Below are 25,883 nucleotides of genomic sequence, written 5' to 3' on the forward strand. Positions count from 1 at the left end.
ACGGCCGGTTCCTGCCCCCAGCAGCTGGCAGGTTGCGGACTTCTGAAGGTTGTTACTGCTGTCGGTCACCTGCATCCTGTCTCTAACACCTGGTTCTTGGTTCTGGGTGCTGCTGGGCCTGAAGGATGAGCTCCTGGGTCTTTAACCCGAGGGCTCCTCTGTTCTGTGTGTGTGTGTGTGTGTGTGTGTGTGTGTGTGTAGAGAGAGAGGGCAACAGACCTCCCTCGCTGAGGGGTTAGCAGACCCGGGGAGAGGAGCTGGCAGCCCTCAGACCCAGTGGCTGGCCCACCCGGGGTCCGCTGGCACTGCTGGGTTGGAGTCTGGTCTCTGCCTCCCGGGTTGTGCTCTTTGCACTGTCTCAGTGCATCCATTTCCTTGTTTAATCACTGGACAAACATTTGCTGAGCACCTACTATGGGAGCACCTAGTCTAAATGGGAGGCACAGGTGATTCCGACAGCACAGTGAGCTCTCTGATGTGGGGAGCACTGGGTTCTGGGAGAACCTGGAACAGGGGTCAGGGCTTGAGTCCCCTAACACTGAGGAGGCCAGGAGAAACTTCCTGAAGGAAGCAAGGCTTGAGCAGAGGAGTGGGGAAGTGTTGAAGGCAGAGGAGACAGGTGACATACAGGACATGTTCTTGGACTTCACCAGCAAAGCATGCTCTCAAGGTGTGGTCAGGGAAGGGTCAGCAGGAGCAGGTCCCCGTGGACCTTGTCACATGAAGGAGTTTGGGCTTTGTCCCGAAGAAATTAAAGGACTGCCCGCAGCAATCGCAAGACTGCCTTGATTGCCGATAGGACCATAGATTGGAGGGTCTAGCCTGGAAACCTGCAAAACTCGCAGAGAGAGATGAGAAGGCCTGCCCCAGACCGCAGCAGTGGGATGGGAGAGGAGGCTGTGGCTGTCAGAGACGTCTAACAGAATGGAGAGCTGTTGAAGAGCAATTGGAGGTGGTCAGTGAGAGAGGGAGGCGTCTGGGTGACTGAGTTGTAGAAAGAAAGCAAGTTAGAGGCAGAAACATGCCTGGCTTTGGACAAGGGGGGGGGTTATGGTGCTGAGGGAGGACATCCCAGAGGAGAAGAGCAGAGACAGCCAAGTGCTTGGTCAGGAGCTCAGCAGACAGCGTCCTGCGTGGAGCCTGGTATTTTTATGCCAAGGGCAGGGATTATTAACCACCATTTACAGGTAAAGCTCAGAGAGATCCAGCAGCTTGTCCATAGGTACATGGCATTGGAGCAAGAACTTGGACTCAGATCTCTGCATTTCAAGTTCTGTGGTGTCTGTGACCCCTAAGTCTGGGGCTCATTCCCCATCCCCCCCAGATGCCCAGCTTCTGGGAGCAGAGTGGAGTGGGGAAGGGAAGGGGAGCAGGTGTCTGAATATATGTCTCTTCCCCATGTGCCTTCTGCCTGAAGTTGCATTTGCCCAGAACAAACAGGCAGGGGCATCTCTAGGTGGCTTGGAGATACTGGGAGGAGAGAGAGAGAAAAGGAGGCTGAGACTTGTCTCTTGGTAACCACAAGCTCTCAACCGACACAGTCAGCACAGGACGTCAACAACCATGAAGCTGGCTGTGATGAGGCCCAGAGAGGCTGGTTCTGCTACCACAGCCACCTCACAAGTTCAGAAACACACCCCTGACTAGCTGCTTCTGTCTTTGCAGTATGTTCTGCACCAGAGGGAGCCTCAGTCCCAGGTGTGGCTGACGGTTTCCACCAATCAGAAATAAAACCAACTGAGCGGGCCATGACGGCCCAGAAGTGAGGGGTGTTCCCGGCCAGGACGGGAGAGAAAAGGCCTGTCTTAGCTCCAGGGAGCGGTCCTCGGAGGAGAGGCCTTGGCGCCCTTCTCAGTCAGGCCTTCCTGTCCACTGCCCTCCAGGGTGCGTGTTTGTTTCCGTGGCTTTGTTTTTGGTACGTGTGGACAGTAAGCTTCATAAGACCCAGACTGGGCCTGTTTTGTCCAGTTGGCATGTTTCCTGCCTCCTGTTTGTCAAATGGCTGAAAAGTGAGTGAAATGGCCCTAAGATTCGGGCTCTGGGCCTCACAGCAAAGGCTGGGCCCTGGCCTGTTCACGGAAGGTGCTCCAGCTAGCCGAACGTCACTTCCCGTTCTGCACGTGGTGGAGGAGCAGGCGGGGTACACGAAGAGGCCCCCCACCACACCCCCAGGAAATAGATGGTGAAAATGCTTAACACATGGCTGCTTCCCTCAGCACCCTCCTGTGCCCCACCCTCCTCACCCAGCGCAGCCCCAGCTATTTTTTTCCCAGGGCTGAAGTGAAATCAGCCAGATGGGGTCCGCTAGCCATTCTTCTTCCTTCTAACTCGGATAGGAACCTAGGGGTGGGGGTGCGGGGAGGGGATGAAAATTCTGTATTAAGTGAGTTCTTTTCTCTCTTCTCCACAAACTTCCCTGTCTTCCTCCATTCTCTTCAACTTGTACTCACACTTTTTTTTTTTTTTTTTTTTAATACTCCAAAAGCATTTCTCAGGTTGTAGCTTAACTCACCGTCCTTCAATCCAATAGCAACACATTCCTACAGTGGGCTGGGCACTGGACCAGGTGTGTGTGTGTGGGGGGGGTGGTGGTACACGAGTGAACAAGATATGAACCCTGCCCTGTAGGACTCACAGATGATTGGAAGAAACAGGCATGCCAGTCCAGTCTGCAGCCCAGTGTGGAGAGAAGCCCCATGTGGGGCGGGGGAGCAGAGTGGTACCCTGGGGAAGTGACCCTGGCGTCCTCCGTGGGGGGGTCTAGTGGGTCACACAGTCCCTGGGCCATCGCGTTGGGCCCTGACCCTGCCCTTCCCTCGGATGCCCCCAGCGCACAAGGTCATCCTCGTGGGACTGGACAACGCAGGGAAGTCCACCATCCTCTACCAGTTGAGTGACTCCCGGGGCGGGGGGCGGGGCTTGTGCTCGTCCACCAGACTGACAGACATGTGGGCCAATCGCCGGAGCTCTTCCCGGGGTTCCCGGGAGGAGTGATTTGGGGACGCTAGTGGGACCTTCCTGGGAGAGTGGCCCCTCACTCAGTCCAGCGGCTCCTCGACCTGGCACTCGAATGCTGCTCGGTGTGGGCAACCCCCCTGCGCCCCGCCATGTACCCCCGGCCCCCGCCAAACGCGGCTCCAGCTGACGCTGGCGGGCAGGCAGGTTCTCCCGCCTCCCTGCTCTCCTCTGCCCCCCAGCGGCGGGTCCCTTCTATTGCACGCCCGCGCGCCACCTGGGCATCGGCCTTCCTTCTGCAAACCCGCAGCGAGGGCGGCTCTGGGTCCGCTGGGCTCCGGAGCTCCAGGCCCCGCAGAGCCTGGCACGTGGGCTGGGGAATTACCCATCGGAGTTTTCCCCGAAATGCACCCCCTGGATGGTGTCTCTCTGCTCTGGAGCCTCCAGAGTGTTTACTTAGGACAGCTTTTCCCCTGAAAAGGTGACACCTAGAAATGGTTTTTAAAAATGAGAAGAAAAGAAAACTCCTAACAGCACAGGAGCATAGAGCGAAGAGGAAGTCTCTCTCTCACCTCCTTCCCACATCTCCCGGGGAATTCCCTGCGGGTGGAAGGGTGGGTGTTTTCTGTCACTATAGCCAGAGCACCTTCCTGATGATCGTCCGTGTGTCTGTCTAACCCCTCGCTGCTCAAAGTGTAGCCCACAGACCAGCAGCGATGGATCATCCGGAAACTTGTTGGAAGTGCAAAGCGCTGGGCCCCAGCCCAGACCCACTGGGTCAGAATCTACATTTTATTTTATTTTTTTAAATATATTTTATTGATTTTTTACAAAGAGGAAGAGAGAGGGACAGAGAGTCAGAAACATCGATGAGAGAGAATCATCAATCAGCCGGCTCCTGCACACCCCTCACCGGGGATGTGCCCGCAACCAAGGTATGTGCCCTTGACCGGAATCGAACCCAGGACCCCTCAGTCCGCAGGCCGATGCTCTGTCCACTGAGCCAAACCGGTTCCGGCAGAATCTGCAATTTTTATAAGCCTCCCAGGTGACTCAGCTGCATTTTAAAGCTCAGGGAGACTGCTCCATTCAGTTTCCCCTCTCTGGGGTCCAAGCCAGGGCCAGACATGGCCTCACTCCTGCTCAGCAGGGGCTGGGTCCACCCGGGCTGATTTCCTCTGAACCAGATTCAGCCTGACTTAGGAGCAGGAAGGCCGGAGGTGAGAGCTGGGCGGGAGCGGGCTGAGCTCCTGGTCCCCTCTCCTGCTCCCCCAGCCTGATGAACGAGGCGGTCCACACCTGCCTCACCATGGGCAGCAACGTGGAGGAGGTCCTTCTGCGGGAGACCCACTTCCTCACGTGGGACGCAGGCGGCCAGGAGGCACTGCGCTCCGCCTGGGACACGTACTTCTCCAGCTCGGAGGTGAGGGGGCTCGGAGGTGAGGGGGCCGCGCTGGCCGGGCTGTGATAGTAGTCAGTTACTCAGTAGTAACCTCTCTGAGCCTTGGTTCCACTTATGGCCTCCCTGCGTTGTTATGAAAACTGAATAATAAACCAACAGCTAAACAAACAACAAACAAACCCAATAGCTAATGCATGCCTGTCAAATACTTATACAGCACGGTGCCTGTGAACATGTTTTAATAGCTCCCAGCAGCTTTGTCTGCTCGCTGGCACTTTTCCACTTGATGCACTGGATGGGTGGACCCTTCTCTTGAGGGGTTTTACTCACTCTGGAAGTGGGTAGAATTCAGTGGTTTCACTCCTGGAACGAGAAGGCCGAGTTTAAATCCCAGCACCACACTCACCAGAGGTGTGGCCGAGGGCAAGCTATGTCACCTGCTGCACCTCAGGCTCCTCATCTGTAGATGGGGGTAATGATACAGTTGACCCTTGAACTTTGAACAACATGCGTCCACTTAATATATAGACAGCCAGCCTTCTGCGTTCCCGGGACTGGCATTGCGGTTGGGAGTCCACATACGCTGAGGGCCAACTGCATGCATTGATCTATGCCGGTTTCTATAAGGGACTTGAGCATCCTTAGATTTTGGTATCCACAGGGCCCCGGAACCAGTCCCCTGAAGATACTGAAGTTTTGGGGAGCCCAAAGTTATATGTGGATTTTCAACTGTGTGGGAGTTGGTTGCCCCCATCCCTCGCATTGTTTAAGGATCAACTTCAGTTTCCGCTCCAAAGGTCTGTGTGAGGCCTAAATGGACTCATGAACGCCCAGGGCGTGCTCTCTGGCATGAAATCTGAGGTGATGCTGTGTATTCCCCGAGTCTGGCTGGAAAGGGGAATTAAAATGGGACTAGAACAAAAATAAATAAATTTAAGAGAAAACAAAGAGCAATGCGTCCAGGGCAGCGAGATCTCGAGACTGGACACTTTGTTTTCCCTGGGACTCGCATCAGGTATTGCGGAGGCCAGCGGGGAGCACGGCTGGGCAGAGGGCACCTTCACCAAAGAGAAAGCCCACCACTCATGGCCCCCTCTGCCGGCCAGTTCATCATCCTTGTGATAGACAGCACAGACCGGCTGCTGACCGCTCGGGGGGAGCTGGATAAGATGCTGGCCCATGAGGTAAGCCCCCTGAGGTTGGGAGAGGGCCCAGGGTGCTCCCTGTGTGACCTCAGCTTGCACCCTTGGCCTCTCTGAGCTTCATTCCGGATGACTCCGTCTCCAAGGGCCTCGAGCTCGGCAGCGTGGGCAGGGCTAGCTTAGCTCCCATCACACCCTCAGCACAGGTGACTGCAGAAGCCAAAGTTGCTGGGTCAGGTTCTGAAACCATGTCCCACTCACGGTGGGACCCCAGGCAAGCTGCTTGGCCTCTCTAATTCCATTTGCCCAATGATAAATCGGGGAGAATCATCACATTCCTATGTCATGGGACCGTCCTATGTGAGCTGGTGTGGAGGCATCTGTGAGCTGGCAGTGCCATTTGCTGGGGTTGCTTTGTTGGGACAGGCCCCCATGCCCACCCCACTTGGGCTCGGGCTTCTCTTGCTGGGACAGCAGGGGAGCCGGGGGAACTCGAGGGGCACTGGGGAGGGAGGCTGGGCCCTGGGAGGCTGACTGGAGCTGGGCTCCTCTGTCCGCAGCCTCTGCAGGATGCTTCTGTCCTGATCTTTGCCAATAAGCAGGACCTGGAGGACTCCATGACCACTGCGGAGACCTCCCGCTTCCTCACCCTCAGCGCCGTCAAAGACCACCCGTGGCACACACAGGGCTGATGCGCCCTCACCGGGGAAGGGTTAGTGGCTGTCCCACCTGGACCTCCTGGGACTGGGACCCATGAGTGACTGGCCATCAGCACATGCTCCTGCCTCTCCCGTCAGAATCTGGTTCACAGTCACGTCAGCTGCGCACCTGCCCACAGCTGAGATGCTGTGGGTGAGCAGTGAGCGAGAGAGCCCTGCGGTCAGGAGCTTGTTCTAGTCGGGGGAGAGGCGGCTGTCCATCTACACACACACACACACACACACACACACACACACACACACGTTCTAGGTACTCCTAAGTGATAGAGGGTGGGGATGGGTCTGGTTCAGCTCTGGTGGTGAGGGACAGCCTCCATGGTGTCTTTTGAGCTGAGATCTGAGTGAAGAGGAGGTAGCCATGGGAAGACCTGGACAAGCCTTCGAGGCAGAAATCACCCACTCTTTTTGACCTTGAGTTTCCTGACCTGTAAAGAGGAGGGTGATTTAATCTACTTCCTCCCAGAGTTTCTGTAGAGAGTAAGTGATAACGTTCATTCATTCAACGTGTAGTAAGCACCTACTTGTGTCAGACACTGTTCTAGGGCCCGGAGAAACACCGCTAAACAAAACAGACAAAAACACCTGCCCTCATGGAGCTTACGTTCCCGGGGGAGTGGGGGTTGGGGGGTTGGGGGGGGGGAGGAAACAGACAATAAAAATAAAAATATATGTAGTAAGTTAAAAAGTGCTAAGTGCTCGGGGGAAGTCAGGGAGGAAAGAAGATTGGAAGTACTTGGGGGGAGGGGGTGTGGATGTGAAGGCGCTAGGTCACGGTCATATAGAAAGGGCCCGTACCCCGTCTGGAGAGAGCCCTTCCCTTTAAAGAAGGGGAGGCTTTGGTCAGCTCAGTCAGGGAACCACACATTTCCGGTGGCCTCCTGCTACCTCCTGGGTCAAGAGACCCCCTTACCCCCCACCCACAGTCAGTTCAATTCAACCAGCATTTCCGAAGTGCCCCCATGTGCCAGGCACTGTGCCAGGTGCTAAAGACATGACCAAGACCACCCTATCCTCCTCCCCCTTTGCTCTGGTGTCGCTAACAGTCTACTGGGAGGACTTGTTTATGGGGTCTCTTCCCAGGCCTTTGAGGTCACCCTGGCCCTGCCACCTTCGATGGAGTGGGTGGGAAGGGGCACTGGGATTTGCCCAAAGACATTGCTAAGGCAGGTCTCCAGGCCCCTTCCGTAGAGAAGTCCCGCTGATTCCCAGTCATCCAGAGGCCTCTGTGCATTTCCTTCCTAACCTTTATCACAGTATGCAGTTATGGAATTATTTGCGTGATCATTTGTTTAATATCTACCTCCTCTGTTGGATGGAAGCCCCAGAGGGCATGTCTGTTTTTTCACCAGTAACCACAGTGCCTAGCACAGTAGCTGGTGCATAGTACATGCTCAGCCTGTCTATATTATTATTATTATAGTACACGCTCAGCCTGTCTATATTATTATTATTATAGTATTGTACACACTCAGCCGGTCTATATTATTGACTGAAAGATTGCTGTAACGTCAGCTGCCCCATCCAGTTGGCTTTAGGCAGGGGATGTGGGCTTGAAGGCCATCATCCTCATGGGACATACTGATCCTTGCTCCATCCCTCCCGACCTGCAGGCTGCTTGCTGGGCTCCAGTGGATCCAGTCTCGGGCCACTGCCAACTGATGTCCCAGTCGGACGCCAGCCAGGAACTTCAGGGTTTAGCACGGACTACTTGGGTGGAAAACCCAAGTGACTATTTATTACTTTTCTATGATTCTCTCTCTGGTGGGAGCAGGCACATCGATGGTCAGGGAGAAGCCACTGCCCACCTCACTCCCCACAGAGGAGCCGGACTGGACACCCTGAACCGCTGCAGACAGGACACAGGTGCAGCTGCCCCTCGCTCCAGGGAAGCAGGCGTTCTTCCTGGAAACACCCGGAGATGTTGGGTGATCAGGGGTGGATCCTCCTCCCCTCAGTTCTGTAGGGAAGATGGAGGGGCAGAGAAAGAGACATCTTTCTTCCCCAGAACCCTCCCCACCTCCACCCTCCACCCTAAACCCCTCACCCCTACCCCAGTTTTCTGGCCCCTCAGCCATCTTTGGGCAAAGGATGTTCTAGAAGGTAAAGGGGGTGGGCTCAGGGGAAGGAAGGCAGACCATAAGCAGCTGGGAAGGGCGAGGGAGTGGGACTGGGAACAGTTCTTGGCTCTGCAGGGAGTTCACTCCTCCCACCTTCCCGTTCCCTGAGGTGCTGGCTCCGGCTCCGACCATAGCCTTTGCGCTTTAAGCCACACCAACTATGCCCCTAACTCCCAGCGTCCTTCCAAGGTAAACCCCACTCCTGCCCAGTGACCCAGGATTCCAGAGCACCTGTGCGTCTTGTTTGTCCTTTTGTGTTGATTTTGTTTTGCATTGTATTAGAGTTTTAAAATTTTTAAATAAAGGTGTAATAAATGGCATTGAAAAGTACTCACTTCTTATTTCTGCGTGCTTGAGTAAGGGTTCTCAGGGTTTGGAAAAGCTCAGGCGTCCTATTTATAATAGGTTGAGCTGGAGACAGGATAGAAGCCCAGGCTGCCCCACATACAGGGAGCAGCGCCATTACTCCACAGAACCAGAGATGGTTTTCCTGAGGCGCGATTGTGAAGGAAGAACTCAGGAATTCTAGCAGTCCCATTAAGTTATTCCGGCGTAATCCTCAGATAAAAACACAATACCATGTCCTTGTTCCAGAGAAAATGATCCTAACAAAGCTGTCACTGCGAGGTGGGGGTATAGCTCAGTGGTAGAGCATTTGACTGCAGATCAAGAGGTCCCCGGTTCAAATCCGGGTGCCCCCTCTGCACACCCAGGTTTTTCCAGTTTTCTCGGTTTTGCAGCCAATCTCTAAGTCCTCTTAGAGGCGGCAGGAGATTGCGGCCTCGGGCCCTGCCACCCTCTTTTGCAGTCACTGAGGACGGAGGCCCAGGCCCTGCCCAGTCCACAAGCCCAGTTGCGAGTGTGTCTGAGAGTGGATTGCACTGGGAGAGGGGCCTTGGACCTTCCGGTTGATCCATGCGGACTGTAGCGTGTCTAAGAGTGCATTACGAGGGAGGACTTGGACCTCCGGTTGACCCATGTGGACTGTACCTCAGGCCCCCTCTCCTCGGCAGGGGCAGGTGGGCACACTCCCAGGTCGGCCTGGCCGTGAACGAGGGCCGTTCTTAGGGAGGGAGGATTAGTTTCTATGGATGAGGCTTAGGCTGGGGAAGGAAGGCCCCGAGAAATCCGCGTAACAGTGTAGGAAGGAGAGAGGGGCGGCGAGCAGCAGTAAGGGGGCGATAGCAGGGCGAAAAGAAGGGGATCGCGGCCCAAAGGAACTCCCGGAAGTGAGGGATCTCGAAAGATCTCCAGGGACTCCTCATGTTCAAATTGCTTTTTTCTTACACCGTCAGTAGAAGCCTTTATCTCAGGGCTTCAGAAAACAAACCCTGCATTAAGATGGGTATTCGCTTGAGATTTATGTCCTTTCCCGCTGCTATAAACCTTAGACTCTATTTCTCTTCGCGGCGACTTGTAGATGCAGTGTTAAGACGCTTTCCGCGGCGTCACTACCGGCAGAGGGGGTATAGCTCAGTGGTAGAGCATTTGACTGCAGATCAAGAGGTCCCCGGTTCAAATCCGGGTGCCCCCTGGCTTCACCTTTTCTAGGTAAATAATTTTCCTTAAAGCTTTTCCTTTCTCCTTCCACAATTTTATATTGAAATTTCGTTCGTTACCTCTCTTTTCGGCAAATGAAAAGCGACGAGAGTGCAAAGGAACAAGAATTCTACGGCCGTGGCTCTCAATTACGATCCCGGGGACCAGCACCACCATCTGGGGAAATGGTAGTAATGCAGGTTCTCGGTCTTAAACCCAGAACCTCTGAATTAGAAACTTGGGGGTGGTGCCCGGAAATCTGTTTTAAAATTAGTTCCCCGGGTGATTCTGATCTACGTTCAAGTTCTACAGGTTTACATTTTAAAAACATTTACATGTTATTTGCTCCTCATTAATTCCAGGTTGCTGTTTCCGCCTGAGCCCTTGCAGACCTTATAAAAAACAGACTGCGAGGCCCCCCGAGCTGGGAATGCACAGAGAGACGCAGGCCGGAGCCGCAGTCCCACTCGCCCTGGGACCTCTCCGAAGGCAGGGGCTTCCCAGGAGGTAGGGGCGCGGAGGAGTGGACCAGCGGGCCGGAGCCGGCCGACAGCGTCTGGGCAGGTTGCGGGTCGTCATGTGGCCACTAGGTGGCAGCAAGAGGCCGAGGCTGGAAGCGGCGCCTATTTGATCCTATTGAAGAGGCTGCAAAGTCTGGACTTACATTAGACAAGGAGTTGCAGACTGGCCTCGCCTTGTTGCTCCGGAAGGGAACAGAGGGGTTAGGACTTTTAGGACTGGGGGAGTTCGTTTTGGGAGCCTCAGTCCTGAGGGAGGAGGACCCTCAGGGATTCTGAAAAATTAGAGAGCCTTGAGTTCTTTTTTTAATTTTTAATTTTTTTTAAATTTTTAAATCCCAGCTCACATTGTTCCTTCTCTGGTCCCCACGCACGTCCCTCCTCCCGGGGAATCCCCCCAGAGACGCTCAGTCCGCACCCTCTCTGCGCTTTTCCAGTTCCTAGACCCCCGGCCCGTAGAAGCCAGGGTGCCTCGCTCTGCCATCCTCCAGCACCCGAACTCCTTGCTGTCACATGAAGTAGGTCACGGGCTGCCTTCCGAGTCCTGACCTGGTTTCTCGCCGTCTATTAAATCTAAACCGCGGGTATTTTTATTCTGTCCTGGAAGGAAGAAAAAAAAAAATCTATCCGCAGAGCCTGTCATACGGGAGAGGTGGGATGGGGTGCGTGGGGGGCGGGGGGTGAACTGTGTTCTTGCTCTGGGGCCTGAGAAGACCTGGGGTCCCCAGAGGGGGTGGCCTGGGTTACCTTCTAGGAACAGGGAGAGGTCCAATCCGTCTGAAATGGAGGGTGAGCCAGGCCCCCCACCCGCAGTGTGCCGGGCTGGGGGCACACGGCGCTGGGAATGGGGGTGCGCGTGGCACAGCGGACAGCAGCGGGGGGGGGGGGCGGTCAGGCCTCTGCTGGGCCGGGAGCCGTGGGTCTCTGCCGGAAGGGAGGTCCCCGGGGTGGGGGTGAAGGTGGGCACCCAAGGAACTCCGAGGAGCAGCCCGGAAACCCTGGTGGAGCTGGGCACGGACCCAGGACCCCTCTTCCCTGGTCTGGTCCCATCTCCTCCCCGCGGCTTCCCGGGGGCGTGGAAGGGGGGGGCAGCTGATGCTCTTCGGGGTCCGCTCAGGCCTGGGGTCCCCCGCCCCATCCGCCTAGCGCCTCCTCCCCGTCCTGGAGCGGCTGCGGGCGCCGAGGGCCGGGCCGGCGCCTGGGGACCCCGGAGGCGCCGCGCCCCCGCCCCGCCCTCCGGCCGCCGCTCCCGCCCCGTCCGCCCCGCGCTCCGCGCCTCCACCCTCCGCCGCGGGACCGGGCGGCCGCCTCCTCCCGGCAGCCGCCTCCTCCGGGCGCCGCGGGCGGCGGTCCTGCGCCCACCATGCGGGGGCAGCTCTGGCTGCTGGTGCTGGTGCTCCGGGGGGCCGCCCGGGCGCTGAGCCCCCCGCCCCGGGCAGGTAGGACGCCGGGGGCGGGGCGGGGAGCGGGCAGGGACCCACCGGCGGGTGAGGTCGGCGTTGGGGGGTGAGGTCGGCGTTGGGGGGTGAGGTCGGCGTTGGGGGTGGGGGTGTTGAGGGTGCTCTCCCCCGGAGGCCAGGAACTCTGGGCTGTGGCAGGTGGACGGGGACCCCACTTTCCCAAACACAGAGGGAGGGAGGGAGGGAGGGAGGGAGGGAGGGAGGATGGAGGCACCAAAGCTGTCTTCCTGGAAGGACACAGAGGTCCCCCTGGAGAGGGGCTCCCCCAGCGCTGGGCTGTGGCCCCAAAGGGGACAGTGGGGGGTCCCAGGACCCCTGGCCACGGGGCGCAAGGCCAGTGCTGATGAGATGGGGTGTCTGCAGAGCTTTGCCTCTTTCCCTTCCCGACCTCCACCCCAGGCTGGCCCAGCGGGGTGTGAGGTGGAGTGGGGGCCGGTGGGAGCAGCCAGGGGCACGCGGAGACCCAGCGGCTCTCCCGGAGGAAGGGCGGGGGCCTGGGCCGAGCCTCCCTCTCTGTCCGGGACCGGAGAGCGTCCCTGCCCGGAGGAGCCACTGGCTGCCGCCGTCCCCAGCCTCCCACCCTCCTCTGGCTGCTCCCGCCGGCCCTGCCCCGCGGCCTTGGGCCTTTAGCAGATCTGGCCTGGGGCCCCGTCTGCACACTCCCCTTCCCCTACACCAGCTTTCCACAGCCCTCTCTCCCTCCTGGAAGTCCTTTCTGAGATCCACCACGGTCCTCTCACGCTAGAAAAGTTTTGCACAGGTAATCTCACACTCTCCTCGTGCACACAGACCACCTGGGGCTGGGGAGGGGGTCATGTGCAGTGAAACCTCCTGACAGAGAGAATCGGGAAGATAGAGCTCTGTGCCTCCCTGGCACAGGGTCCCTCAGCTGGGCCAGAGCGTGAGTGTGTGAGTGTGTGTGTGTGTGTGTGTGTGTGAGTGTGTGTGTGTGAGTGTGTGTGTGTGAGTGTGTGTGTGAATGTGTGTGTGTGAGTGTGTGTGTGTGTGAGTGTGTGTGTGAGTGTGTGTGTGTGTGTGTGAGTGTGTGTGTGTGTGAGTGTGTGTGTGTGTGTGTGTGAGTGTGTGTGTGTGTGTGAATGTGTGTGTGTGAGTGTGTGTGTGTGTGAGTGTGTGTGTGTGAGTGTGTGTGTGAGTGTGTGTGTGTGTGTGAGTGTGTGTGTGTGTGTGTGTGTGAGTGTGTGTGTGTGTGTGTGTGGAGGGGCATGTTGTATGTAGTGGGCCGCTAGTTCAGGGGCATGCTAGCATCAGGCACCGCGTCTGTGACAGCATTCTGCACTTCAGCGGTCCCTGTCTGCAGCCCACGAAGGCCTGGTGGGGCAGGGCTGAGGGTGAGCTGTGGGCAGAGAGCAGTGGGCGCTGAGGTGGCCAGAGGCGCTGGGGCAGAGCCACCAGTGTTCAGGGGGCACAGCCAGAGGCGTGGCTCCTGGGCCCGGCGTCTCCCTTGCTGTGTGACCCTGCGCAAGTTGTTTCCTTCTTTGGGCCTCTCGCCTCGTTACACGGAGAGGCTGTGGGCAAAATCTCTGACTCTTGGTGGTGGGATTGTGAAAGATCTCTTTTCTTTTTAATATATTTTTATTGTTTTTTTTTATAGAGAGGAAGGGGCAGGGATAGAGAGCTAGAAACCTTGATGAGAGGGAAACATCAATCAGCTGCCTCCTGCACACCTCCTACTGGGGATTTGCCCACAACCAAGGTACATGCCCTTGACCGGAATCGAACCCGGGACCTTTCAGTCTGCAGGTATCCACTGAGCCAAATCGGTTTCGGCTCTTTTCTTTTTTGATGGTTGTTGTCTCTTTTCTGATTTGTTATGATACGTCTGGGTGATTGATAATTAGAAAAACAGTAACCCACAATATGAAAAGGAAGAGGTTGGACAGGCCAGCGTTTGAGCTCCGTTGTAGCCCGAACCTAGTGGGATCTGAACTCAGATCCCTGAGGGAGGGCTGGCTCTGATGGACTCCCACGGATGGGGGGAGCCGCGGGAAGGTCTGGGGAAAGGTCTGGGGAAAGGGAGTCGGGGGTAACAGGGTTGAGCTGGGATGGGGGGTGGTGGCCAGACCCAGGCCTGGCTGGTGGCTCCTCTTCGGAGGTGGGGTGAGGTCGCAGAGACCTGGGAGGCCAGGCCGAGCGGGCAGACAGAGTGAACCCCGTCTCTGAGCAGAGACGTGCTGACTCCTCCGCTTTGGTGGACACAGCGGGGGGCGCGGACTCTCCCTGCAGCGGGGCGGTCAGTGGTTAGTGCTAAGGAAGCTCTAGGAGCCAGAGGGGGTGGCTGCCTGAGCATCCATAGGCTCCAGAGCAATCCTCAGTGAGCTCAGAGATCGGACTGAAGGGGAGAAGGAAGCGAGGGAGGGAGGAGGGAAGGATTCTGGGAGGGGGAGAGCTGGCCGATGCGCTGGGAAGAAGTGACATCTCCTGCTCCTGCAGGATGAGCGGAGCTCCTGGGAGAAGGCTCAGTGATGGAGCGGGTGGTCCCGGCTGAGACTGCTGTGGGCCTGGCGGCCAGAGAGCAGGCGGGCGTCAGGGGTCAGGGGGCTGGAGAGGGAGCGGGAACCAGGCACAGGGCCTCGGGGGCTGGGTGCAGCTGCTGAGTCTGCAGCGGGAGGCCTGGTGAGGGGGGTGCTTGGGAGAGCTGGCCTCCAGTCTGTCCCTATTAAGGCGACCAGACGTCCTGCTTTTGGCAGGACAGTCCCAATTTTTAACAATTTGTCCCACATCCCGCGGCATTTTTAAAAAGTCCTGATTTTTGCCGAGGCCGGTTTGGCTCAATGGATAGAGCGTCAGCTTGGGGACTGAAAGGTCCCGGGTTCGATTCCGGTCAAGGGCATGTACCTTGGTTGCGGGCATATCCCCAGTGGGGTGTGTGCAAGAGGCAGCTGATCGATGACTCTCTCTCATCGATGTTTCTAGCTCTCTGTCTCTCTCCCTTTCTCTCTGTAAAAAATCAATAAAATATATTTTAAAAAAATAAATAAATAAAAAGTCCCGATTTTTGGAAAGATTCTTTAAATCTTTTGGACTTTTTTTTTTTTTTTTTTTAAATGCTGCGGGACAAATTGTTAAAAATCGGGACTGTCCTGCCAAAAGCGGGACGTCTGGTCACCTTACCCTAGATGTGCTGGCGGGCAGGTGGGAGCCGGCTGAGGCAGGTGGGAGCCGGCCGAAGGGCATTGAAGGTGGAGGCCGAAGTAGCTGCTGGACCGAGGGGCGGTCTGGGCCTGGAATGGCAGCCTGGGTGATGGGTGGGATGAGGGTGGCTTGGACCAGGCACAGGAGTGGCATGACCTGCCCTCCTGAAGCCAGCCCATTGCTTGCTGCCCCAGAGCAAGGCAGCGGCGTGTGCAGGGGGCGGGGGCACCACCGCTGGGCTGCCCCTGTCTCTCAGGGCAGCTCCCAGGCGCACTGGTTCTCAGAGCGGGGCGTCCGGGAGCCCAGCTCACGTGCCAGGCCCGTCCTGGGGCTGCCCTGCACTTCGGGGCGCAGCCTGGCGCTGCTGCTCACGTCTCGCTGGGCTCTGTGGTCTGACAGCCCGGGAGCCCGCCTGCCGAGTGCAAACCCTGCCGCGGACTCTGTGAGCCCGTGGGCCGTTCCTTAACATCCTGTGTCTCGCTTTCCCGGTTTGTAACCCTGGCACCTGCCTCCAGGCTCATGATGGGGGTTAAACGAGTTCACGTGCGCAAAGCACTCGGAACAGCGCCCGCCTTCCTCTGGCCGCGAGCTGTCACTTACAGGGTCACTATGGCTATTGTGGCGTCCCCGGACCCTGTGCCGCGTGGGGCCACGGGGGAGCGAGGGGCTGAACACACGAGCAGTGTGTTTGTTCTGGAAGCTTCTCGCCCTCTCTCACACGCAGAGGCTCTCCCACGCAAGGCGGAGGTAGAGCAGGGAGCCGCCGAGGCTCGGATAGGTGTGTGACACACGCGTGGACACACAGGGAGGAGGCCAGGGCCTTGGGGCAAGTCCGTGTGTGTGCGCGTGCACACGTGCGTACGCACAGGCACGTGGCCCTTGCACACACACACACACACACGTGCGCCGCCAGCTGTGCTGGATCCCTCCACGGGCTGAGGGGTGATGTCCTGTCCCCGCCAGCTGGGAGGCGGAGGGTGGCAGGGAGATGGAGCGTGTGGCCTGGGAGGGCAAGACTGAGGGCCAGGCCAGGGCAGGGCGGGGCCGACGCCTGTCTGTCCTTTGCCTGCCCTCCTTCAGGGCCTCGGCCTCAGACCCTGAGCCTCTGTTTGTAAAGCCTCTCCTAAGCAAGATTTTTTTTTTTTTAAATAGTGGTTTTTGTTTTTTTAAATATATTTTTTTGTTTTTTTACAGAGAGGGATAGAGAGAAACATCAATGAGAGAGAATCATCGATCAGCTGCCTCTTGCACACCCCCTACTGGGGATGTGCCTGCAACCAAGGTATATGCCCTTGACCGGAATCGAACCCAGGACCTTTCAGTCCGCAGGCCGACCCTCTATTCACTGAGCCAAACCGGTTTCGGCTCATAGGCGAGGTTATTGTCCCCATTTTCATGGTGAGGGCACTGAGGCTTAGAGAAATGAACTGATGGGTCCCAGGTCGCACAGCTTGTGGGTACAGTGTGCCCTCCCCAACCCCCCCTCTCCCTGCCCTCTCCCCAGGCCCCGGGCCCCACCATGCAGGCCCCCTCCGGTCTCGGCTGCAGGATTGTGATGCCAGCCGATCCCAGGGTCCCAGCCCGGGCCGGCCCGGCTCCCCGGCTCACTCTGCACATGCTCCTTTCCCCGCTCTGGCTCCCGCCCAGGCCCGAGGGCTGCTCGCAGGAGGACAGGGGAACGGGCGCACCAGCCCAGCACAAACAGTTCCGCTTCCAGGGGCGGCTGTGGGCCTCGCCTGAGAATCGGGAGGCAGCCCGGCTTGGGATGAGGACCAAGGGCAGGCTGTCTTCCCAGCACTGGGCTCGGCGCCATTGCAGCCAGTGGGCACCTCGGGGAAGGGGTCTGGAGGCCGCCCCTCTCCCCGGCTTCTCCAGAGCATCTGGTTGCGATTAGGGGCGGAGAAGTAAAAGGGGGGCCGGCAAGGGTCCAGCAGGCGCCAGCGGCCAAGAATGACTTAATTGGATAAAATGTCTAATGACAAACCAGAGCCTCCCAGCAAAGAGTCCTGGCCCCGGCCCCAGGCCCGGTCCTGGCCAATCCTTGTCTCAGGCTCTGGGCTTGCTGGCTCCCATGCTGCCTCCAGCTCGTGCGCCTCGTGTTTGCTAGGCCCCGAGGATCCACGTGTGCAGAAGGGGGGAGGGTCCTGGGGCCGCAGGGAGACAGACAGGCAGGTAGTTACCCCACCAGATGCTCCAGCAAAGAGACCTACATCCGGGAGCTCTGGGGATGGGTGGAGACAGGCCTGACATGGATGAAGGTCGTGGGGACTAGCAGGTGCACTAGCCTGGTGGTCTGTGTCTCGTACACACACCCCTTGTGGGGGTGGCTATTGGAGCGACAATATAAGACACATCTCTGTCCATCTTTCTGGGATGGACAAGCATGGTATCTGTGTCATTTAGAATAAAAATAATGAGGGAACTGGGGAGAACACTAGTCTAGGGACAGCTGCTCAATGGCCTGGGTGCCACCACTTTCCAATCCTGTGCTGGGCACATACCCTGACCAGGAATCGAACCAGGACCTCCTGGTTCCTATGTCAATGCTCAACCACTGAGCCACCAAGGCCAGGCTTCTCAATAGCTCCCCTGGGGACCATTTCAGAATCCCAGGGTCGAACCCCGGTCTGCACTACACCAGAGTCTCTGGGATGGGACACGGGCATCAGGGGTTTTTAAAGATTCCGGATGATCCCAGTGCAGCTGAGGTTGAGAATAATCACCGCTTTGGAGGCAGGTCTAGCTGGGTTTGAAGCGTACCTGCTGTGTGACCCTCTCTAGCCTCTGGGAGCTGGTTCCTGTCTGGGAAATGGAGAGTATCCTCTCCACAGTGGAGGGCTGGGGTGAGGACTGGAAGAGTCATGAGTGCGCCCTAACCGGTTTGGCTCAGTGGATAGAGCATCGGCCTGCGGACTCAAGGGTCCCAGGTTCGATTCCAGTCAAGGGCATGTACCTTGGTTGCGGGCACATCCCCAGTAGGGGGTGTGCAGGAGGCAGCTGGTCGATGATTCTCTCTCATCGATGTTTCTAACTCTCTCTCCCACTCCCTTCCTCTCTGTAAAAAACAAACAAACAATAAAATATATATAAAAAGGAGGGGAGTTGGGTACCTGTCTCTCAGTGCATGTGGGGTGTCCCCCGCCCTGGTAGTCAGTGTCCCCAAAGGCAGTGGTGGCATGGAGGCAGGGCCTCGGCAAAGCATGTGGGCTGGTTCCCCTCCCAGTCCTTCACCCCAGACTCCCAGGTCTCACCTTCCTGTCCCTTCTCCCAGGTCAGGATGCAGGCCACGCCTCTGGATGGGCTGCCCAGGGCACCTCGCAGGGCTGGAATCGGAGAGCCCGAGAGAGCCCCGGGCAGGTGTCGGAGCCGGACAGGACCCAGCTGAGCCAGGACCTGGGCGGGGGCACTCTGGCCATTGACACGCTGCCGGACAACAGGACCAGGGTGGTGGTGAGTGCTGGGGGCACAGGAGGGAGAGGGAGTGGTGGTGGGGGGCCCGCCAGGTGGCCATGCACACTCGTTAGAAACGCCTGTTCTTTGGTGTAGGCCCTGGAGGTCGGAGTGAAGCTAGGGATCTAGATGGGATGGGATGGAAGGGGGCCCAGCCTGGGTCGTGACCTCTTGGCATCTCAAGAGTGACCAAGGCTGCCTACTTCCTCCTGGACCCAGAGAGGTAAGGTGATTTGCTCAGGGACGCACAGCGTGTCCTGACACCGGACTCTTCCCCTGCTTAGGGCCTGCAGCAAAAGCTGAATGAAGGGGGCTTTCCAGCTGCCAGCTCTGGCCCTTCCCGACCTCCTCTGTGCCATCCACAGACCGAGGGTCCCCAAAGGGCTCAAGGCTGCTCAGCCTCGGGGCAGGGAACTCTGAGCAGAGGAAGCAATGGGGGTGAAGTCCCAGGAGGGACCCGCCTCTGTCTGGGGCAGTTCTGGGGGTGGGGCTGCAGGAGGAGGTCAGGGGGATCAAGGCCAGGAGGCTTTCGGGGGGCCTCTGCATATGTGTGGGGGAGACTATATTCATGTGCGCGTGTTGGCAGGAGTGTGTTTGCATGCTGTCTGAGGGGTTTGGTGATTATGTACATGTTCCTGGTTGTCTGTTACCATGAGCTCTTTATGTCTATCATGAGTGTGTGTGTGCGTGCGTGTTCATGTGAGTGTGGCTGAGAGTAAAGGGGTGGATTCTCCGGATGCTAAAAAACTCTGAAACGAGAAGGAACAAGAGCATGTGTTTCTTGGTGTATATTTCTTTATGTTTTCATAACATTTTAAAAATCAAATAAGTGTTTACAGATAGTCAAAAAGGACAAATAATGTTAAGATTAAAAAACAAGACACAGCCCTAACCGGTTTGGCTCAGTGGATAGAGCACCAGCCCGCGGACTCAAGAGTCCCAGGTTTGATTCTGGTCAAGGGCATGTACCTTGGTTGCGGGCACATCCCTGGGAGGGGGTGTACAGGAGGTGGCTGATGGATGTTTCTCTCTCATCGATGTTTCTAACTCTCTATTCCTCTCCCTTCCCCTCTGTAAAGAATCAATAAAATATATTAAAACACACACACACACACACACCCACACACACACACAAAAACAAAAAACAAAAAAAACAACAAGACTCAGAGGAGCCTGGGCTTCAGGCGTTTCTGCAGGTGGTCCCTCTCCATTTCTCAGGAACCCTGTGCGTTCTCTGCCTCCTGATTGCTCCGTTCACACGTTATGTGTAGGTGACCTGCCTTTTACATACTCCCCAATGTTTCTGTTAAATCCACATGCTCTGCTTTAGATCATGGTAATCATGGGAATATTGCCCACCACTAACTCAAGCAGGATGACAGTGTTGTTGACCTTCTTACGTAACTTCTCTTTTTCCTGGGTCCTCACCCTCCCCACCTGCTTCGCTTTCTGTACTTCCTTACTGCAGCTCTGTATTCTCACACGTCCATCGGCCTTGCTGCAAAAGAGACCACGGGCTCAACATGGAGTCCCTTGTGCTAAACCCACAAGACAGAAAAACAACACTTAACGCCTAATTTAATTGCAACTTCCACCTCTTCCAGGAGGGGAATCTTAAGCCAGCCAGTTTGGAATGGCCTGGTCAGCTCTAATGAGGTGCACGGCTCGCTAGACCCCCTATCACCCCCTGGGAGAAGGTGACCTTGACACGGACAACCCACTCCTGGTTAGAAAGCTCCTTCTGTCCGCTAGATGGGATGCAGCCCGATTCATGAATAGTTCAATGAGACCAATAAGATATTTACAATGTGCTCTTGAATTTTGTTGTTTAACAGCCTCAGTTATAATTTTCGGGGTGGTCAAACCTGCCAGTTCTCCCCTGTGACCCCTGGCCCCCCAAACCTCCCACAGTCCTGCTCCAACCTGCGCTGTGTTCCCCTGCCTCCCCACAGCCATCCTGGGACCTCTCCTTCTTCGTTGGGACCTCTGGCCTCTCTCCTGTGTGGGTATCCTGTTCTCTCCTTAAAAAAAAAAAAAAAAAAAAAAAAAAAAAAATATATATATATATATATATATATATATATATATATATATATATATACAAATATATATATATACACACACACACACACACACACACACTCTGTTGACCCTGTGTTGTTCCTGCTTCTCCCCCTCGTTTGGTTAGCTTCCTGAGAAAGGTCACACGGGGGAGAGAATGATTTTGAGAGCTTGTGTGTCTGAAAATGCCTTCATTCTGTCTCACACATGATTGATGGTTTGGCTGAATATAGAATTCTGGATTAAAAATAATTTTCCTTCGAAAGCTTGCAGGCACCTCAGCATTGTCTTCTGGCTTCCAATGTCACTGCGGAGGGGTTTGGTGCCATTCTTACGCCCCTGTTTTCACCTGTTCCCCCTCTTCCGGGAGTTCCCTGCAACCTCCGAGGAGGAGGGCCCTGTTGTGGCTGCGTGTTTGATGGGCAGTTTCCACCTGGAGACTCAGATTCACCCGTCAGGAAGCCGTCCTCTGCATTTCTCTGATAGCCGTCTCCCTGCCGCATTCTCTTCTTCCTACAGTTTCCTGGGTTTGATGTCCTCCCCGGGGGACAATCCTCAGACTTTCTTCTCTCTTCTGATGCTTGTCTGTCCCTTTGCATTATTTTACTTAATTTCTTGAAATACATTTTTATTGACTTCAGAGAGGAAGGGAGAGGGAGAGAGATAGAAACAGCAATGTTGGGAGAGAATCATTAATGGGCTGCCTCCTGCACGCCCCCCACCGGGGATGGAGTCCCCAACCCAGGTGCCTGCCCGGCCAGGAACCGAACTTTGACCTCTTGGTTCATAGGTTGGCACTCAACCACAGAGCCATGACAGAGCTACGAAGGCCGACACATTTTTTGTTGTTTATTTGTTAGTTTGCATGTTATTGTTGGCCCACTTTTTTGGAGATTTTCTCAGTCTTCTTTCCTTTTTTTTTTTTTTTTTTTTTTATACATCTTATTGATTTCTAACAGAGAGGAAGAGAGAGGGATAGAGAGTTAGAAACATCAATGAGAGAGAAACATGGATCAGCTGCCTCCTGCAGACCTCCTACTGGGGATATGCCCGCAACCAAGGTACATGCCCTTGACCGGAATCGAACCTGGGACCTTTCAGCCATCGACAGGCAGGGAGGCTCTATCCACTGAGCCAAACCGATTAGGGCTCTGCATCCTTTTTTTCTTTGTTCTCTTCTCTCTCTCTCTCTCTCTCTCTCTCTCTCTCTCTCTCAATGGGGGACTGTTTAATTCAGGGACATTTTCCAAGGAGCGGGCTGGGTGATGGAGGACAACGAGGGGTGGGAAGCACTTTGGGAAGAGAGCAGCACAGAGGAGCTAAGACCGCTGCCCTCGGACTCGAGCTGTGGCCGCAGGGTGGAGCCGGCCTGCCAGCCTGCAGCCGGTGGGGAGGAGCAGGTGCGCATGCTCTGACCTCTCCCCCAGGGCCCCCCTCACTCACAGCCCAGCACGCCCCAGGCTGCCCTGCCTTCTCCCTCCTTCAGAATCGGGGGGCCGTGGCAGGATGAGGGAGTGGCAGGCCGGCAGGAGAGGGCCCTGATTGAGGGGACCCTGGAGGATCCCCCTTCCCTGTCCCCAGCTCAGCTGGGCCGTCAGTTCCGGAGCTGACACTTGCTTTGGGCCGGAGGCCACGGCCAGAGGGCACGTCCTGGGCTGTAGAGAGGACCTCGCCGGAGAGCCAGGGACCGGGCTTCGGGAAGCAATTGTGCGTGGGCGTCGGAAAGGGCAGTGGGACCGGTCAGAGCCGGCGTGGAGTCAAGCCCCAGATGCTCGGGCTCCACCCTGGGCCGGCGCGTTGAAAAACTGCAGACGGAGCCTGGGAACGGGTTCTGTTAAAGCCCCGCGGGGGGTTCTCACGGTCCCCGAGGTGTGGGAGCTGCTGACATGGGACGTTTCAAACCAACTTCAACATCCGCCACCAGACTGTCCGCCGGAGCAGGGGCTCTCTCAGCCACCGTGTGGCTGACCGTGACCACCAGGCTTCCCCGGCCCCGGGCTCCGTGGCCCCGTGCCCCATGGCTCCGTGGCTCCGTGGCCCTGTGGCCCCCGTGCCCCATGGCTCCGTGGCTCCGTGGCCCCGTGGTCCCGTGAGCAGCCACACAGCGGGAGTCCCTGGGAGGAGCAGGGCCACCTGGCAGGAGGTGCCTCTGCCCGTGCGGGCTGTGCCCAGCGCTGCCCGGAAGACGGGAGGCTCAGGCTCCCCGGGGCGGGGAGAGACCCCGTGTGAGGCTGGGCGCGGGCCAGGCCGGGTGGTGGCTGGCCTCCCGCCGGGGGGAACTACCGGGAGAAGGACAATCGTGGCGCTCAGGTTTAAAGCAAAGTGGGGAGACGTGGCTCAGAGCAGTTCAGGGGAAGAGACTTGGGGCTCCTCGCTGCCTGTGGGCTGAGGATGAGTCAGGAGGGAGGCGAGGCTGCCAGGGACGGAGGTGGCAGAGCCAGCTGTGCTCATGGGAACCCACAGAAACCCTGGGACCGAGCTCGGGCTCCGGGGGTCCCGTGGGGGGGGGTTCTCAGCCTGACCATGGCCGGGGGGCTCGGCCCCCCTTTAGATGGTCACCTGGAAACCAGTCTCCTGCCGAAAGGCTGCAGGAGCTGGGCGGGGTGCGGGGCGGGGGTGCGGGGCGGGGGTGCGGGGTGCGGATGGGGGTGGGAGGGGAGGAGTGAGTCTGGCAGAGAGAAGGCTTGACTTGTGGCTGTTTGCCAATCGCTGTGGGGCTGCAGGGCGGCTACAGGGCAGGGGAAATAGATGGCTTTTCTCCATCTGTCGCACTTAGCCTGCCCTGCGTTGAATTCCCTGTTTGTTTGTTTGTTTGTTTACGTTGCCTGTCCTCCCGCTGGGACGAAGCACCGTGTGCGTATGACCTGAGACTGTTTTATGCTCTGTCCCCAGCCCTGCACACAGGGGGAGCTCCTCCTTTGAAGGGAAGAAGGAAGTAAGGGTTTGTGGGTCCCCAGAGGCCTCGAAAGAGGGTGACTGAAGAGCACAGGTTGTGCCTGGGTGGGCTGTGGATTCAGTGGCCTCTGAGGACCCCGACTCTACTGACTTTCGGGTTCCCACACACAAGGGTACGTGTGCCGTGACCCTGCTGGTCCCGTGCTCCATCCCAGGCCTTCTCAGGCTGCCCTCCCCCCTCCTCCCTCGCTCCTCCCCTCCCACCATCTTTCCTTCTCACCCTCTCTGGCCCAACCCCTTCTTCCCAGTCCCTCTGCCCATCTCCTCTGCTCAGCCCCCTCTGCCCAGCACCCCTGCCCGGCCACCCAGCACAGTGTTTCAGACCCTCTTGCTCTGAGGCCTAAGGGCCCAGCCTGAGCCCCCAGGGGGGACAAACCGCTGCACAGCTCCAGGTCAGAGCCATTTCCTTGGGCTTCATTCTCACGCCCACTCCAAAGCCACTTCCCAGTGGGAATCGACTCTTGTCTGAGCTCACGTTTCCCAGAGCTTCTGCACCAAGAGCAGCTCCAGGCCCTGGAACAGTTCCCCTCCACTCGGTCCACACGGAACTGCCCGCTCACCCACCACCACGGCAGCCCCCGCGATGCCAGCCTGCACCTGGGGCACCGCATCCTCCAAGAGGCAGAGGGAGGGCAGCCCCTGCCTGGTCTCCACCCCCCAGAGCAGCAGTTCCCAGAGGGGGCTCCAGAGGCCCCTCCCAGACGCAGGGGCCAGAGGAGACAGGACGGACGGATGGACGGATGGACAGAGTCAGAGCACAGACACAGGAAGAGCAGCAGCGCTCATTCCAGACCCCACGTGCCCTCGCACTCACTCGGGGAGGGAGGGGTGAGGAGCCCAGAGGGAGGATCCTGGGAGCTGAGTGTGAGGTGGGTGGACGGAGGGGAAAGTTGTGAGGGGAACGTGGAGGAGAGAGAAGGTGGACTTTGTGAGGAGAAAGGGCGCCCTGGGAGGTGGAGGTGGAGGTGGAGGTGGAGGTGGAGTCGGATTCGGACGTCCAGTCCGAGCCCTGGCAGTCTCCCGCCCGACCTTGGCCCAGCACCCACCAGTCCACAACCTGGGACCCTGACCCCGCAGCGCATGCACCGGCCACAGCGGGTGCTTCAACTCTCCCCAATGGCGTGGCCAACAGGGCGCTCACAGCGGCGAGATTTAAAGGCAAAGTGCGAGGCACCTGATGGGATGCAGTCCCTGTGTCTCCTCTCCCCCCTCACGGGTGCTCGGCCCCAGGAGTCCACCTCCCAGGCGGGCCCCTCTCGTTCCCCCTTTCTCTTTCTCTTGGTTTCTTGTTTCTTCTTCTCCATCTTTCTTGTTGAAGTATGGGTCACAGAACATAACAGTAACCATTTAAAATGTTTTTATTTCATTTATTATTTTAAAATATTTTCACTGGTTTCAGAGAGGAGGGGAGAGGGGGAGAGAGATAGAAACTTCCATGATGAGAGAGAATCATTGATTGGCTGCCTCCTGCATGCCCCCCCACTGGGGATCCAGCCAGCAACCTAGGCATGAGCCCTGACCGGGAATCGAACCGTGGCCTCCTGGCTCATAGGTCAATGCTCAACCACTGAGCCATGCCAGTGGGACAAAATTAGCCATTTTAAAGTGAAGCGTATTTAACACACCTCTGCCTAGTTCCAAATCATTTTCATCACCCTAAAAGGAAATACTGAAACACTGTACCCTAAAGCAATTGCTCCCCATCCTTCCTTCCCTTCAGGCCCCTGGCAACCACCAGTCTGCGTTCTGTTTCTTTGGATCCACCGGATCTAGAAGTTTCCGATATAAATGAGATCAGACGATATACCGTATTTTGCTTACTCATTCATTTATTCATAGACATTTGGGCTGTTCCCTCCTGTTGGCTGTTGCGAATAGAGCTGCTATGGACACGTGTGCATGTATTTGTTTGAGTACCCGTTTTCTACTCTTTGGGGGTATGTGCCTCGGAGCGGAATTGCTGGGCCACCTGGCAATTCTATGGTCAGCTTACTCAAGCTTGCACAGCTGGCGAGTGGCAGAGCCAGGACAAAAACCGAGGTCTTTCTGACTTTGGAGTCTGAGCGTTTCACCACCATCTCCTCCTGGGCAAAAATGAATGATGTATTGGCCTACACAGAGGGAGCTTCTAGATCAGTGCTCACCAACTTTCTGTGCAAAAGCATCTCTTGGGGAGCTAGTTCAAATGCAGTGCTGATCAGGAAGTTTGGGGTTAGGCACAGGGTTCTGTATGTCTAACACACACACACACACACACCCGCTGGCGGTGCAGATGCTGCGGGTCCCCGGGGCACACTTTGGGGAGCAGGGCTCTAGAAAATACTCCTGTTGGTGTGGGAAGGCCTCACGGAACGGCAGAGGCAGGGGCTGGGGTGGCCCTGCCCCACTGGTCCCGTCAGCACCTCCTGGGTT

The 25,883-nt window shown here is 57.1% G+C and overlaps 2 protein-coding genes across 2 annotated transcripts in view; both read left to right on the top strand.

The window, feature by feature from the left end:
* Nucleotides 1-1,748: 1,748 nt before the first annotated feature.
* Nucleotides 1,749-8,589, top strand: ARL5C (ARF like GTPase 5C; the record flags this gene model as incomplete). The annotated part of the gene is given in 6 exon segments (XM_084862334.1): nucleotides 1,749-1,762; nucleotides 4,231-4,378; nucleotides 5,464-5,541; nucleotides 6,060-6,188; nucleotides 6,192-6,211; nucleotides 7,829-8,589. Coding segments are annotated over 6 exon segments (438 nt in total). The 3' UTR covers nucleotides 7,878-8,589.
* Nucleotides 8,590-11,662: 3,073 nt separating this feature from the next.
* The window catches only part of PLXDC1 (plexin domain containing 1), a 47,554-nt gene continuing 33,333 nt past the window's right edge, over nucleotides 11,663-25,883 (top strand). The window contains exons 1-2 of the mRNA XM_084862408.1: nucleotides 11,663-11,831; nucleotides 18,277-18,455. Of these exons, the coding sequence (XP_084718534.1) occupies nucleotides 11,756-11,831; nucleotides 18,277-18,455 (255 nt within the window). The 5' untranslated portion in view covers nucleotides 11,663-11,755. The remainder of the gene's footprint in view (nucleotides 11,832-18,276; nucleotides 18,456-25,883) is intronic.

The sequence above is a fragment of the Pipistrellus hanaki genome (genome assembly GCF_964339955.1).
Source record: "Pipistrellus hanaki genome assembly, chromosome: 16".
Lineage (NCBI taxonomy): Eukaryota > Metazoa > Chordata > Mammalia > Chiroptera > Vespertilionidae > Pipistrellus > Pipistrellus hanaki.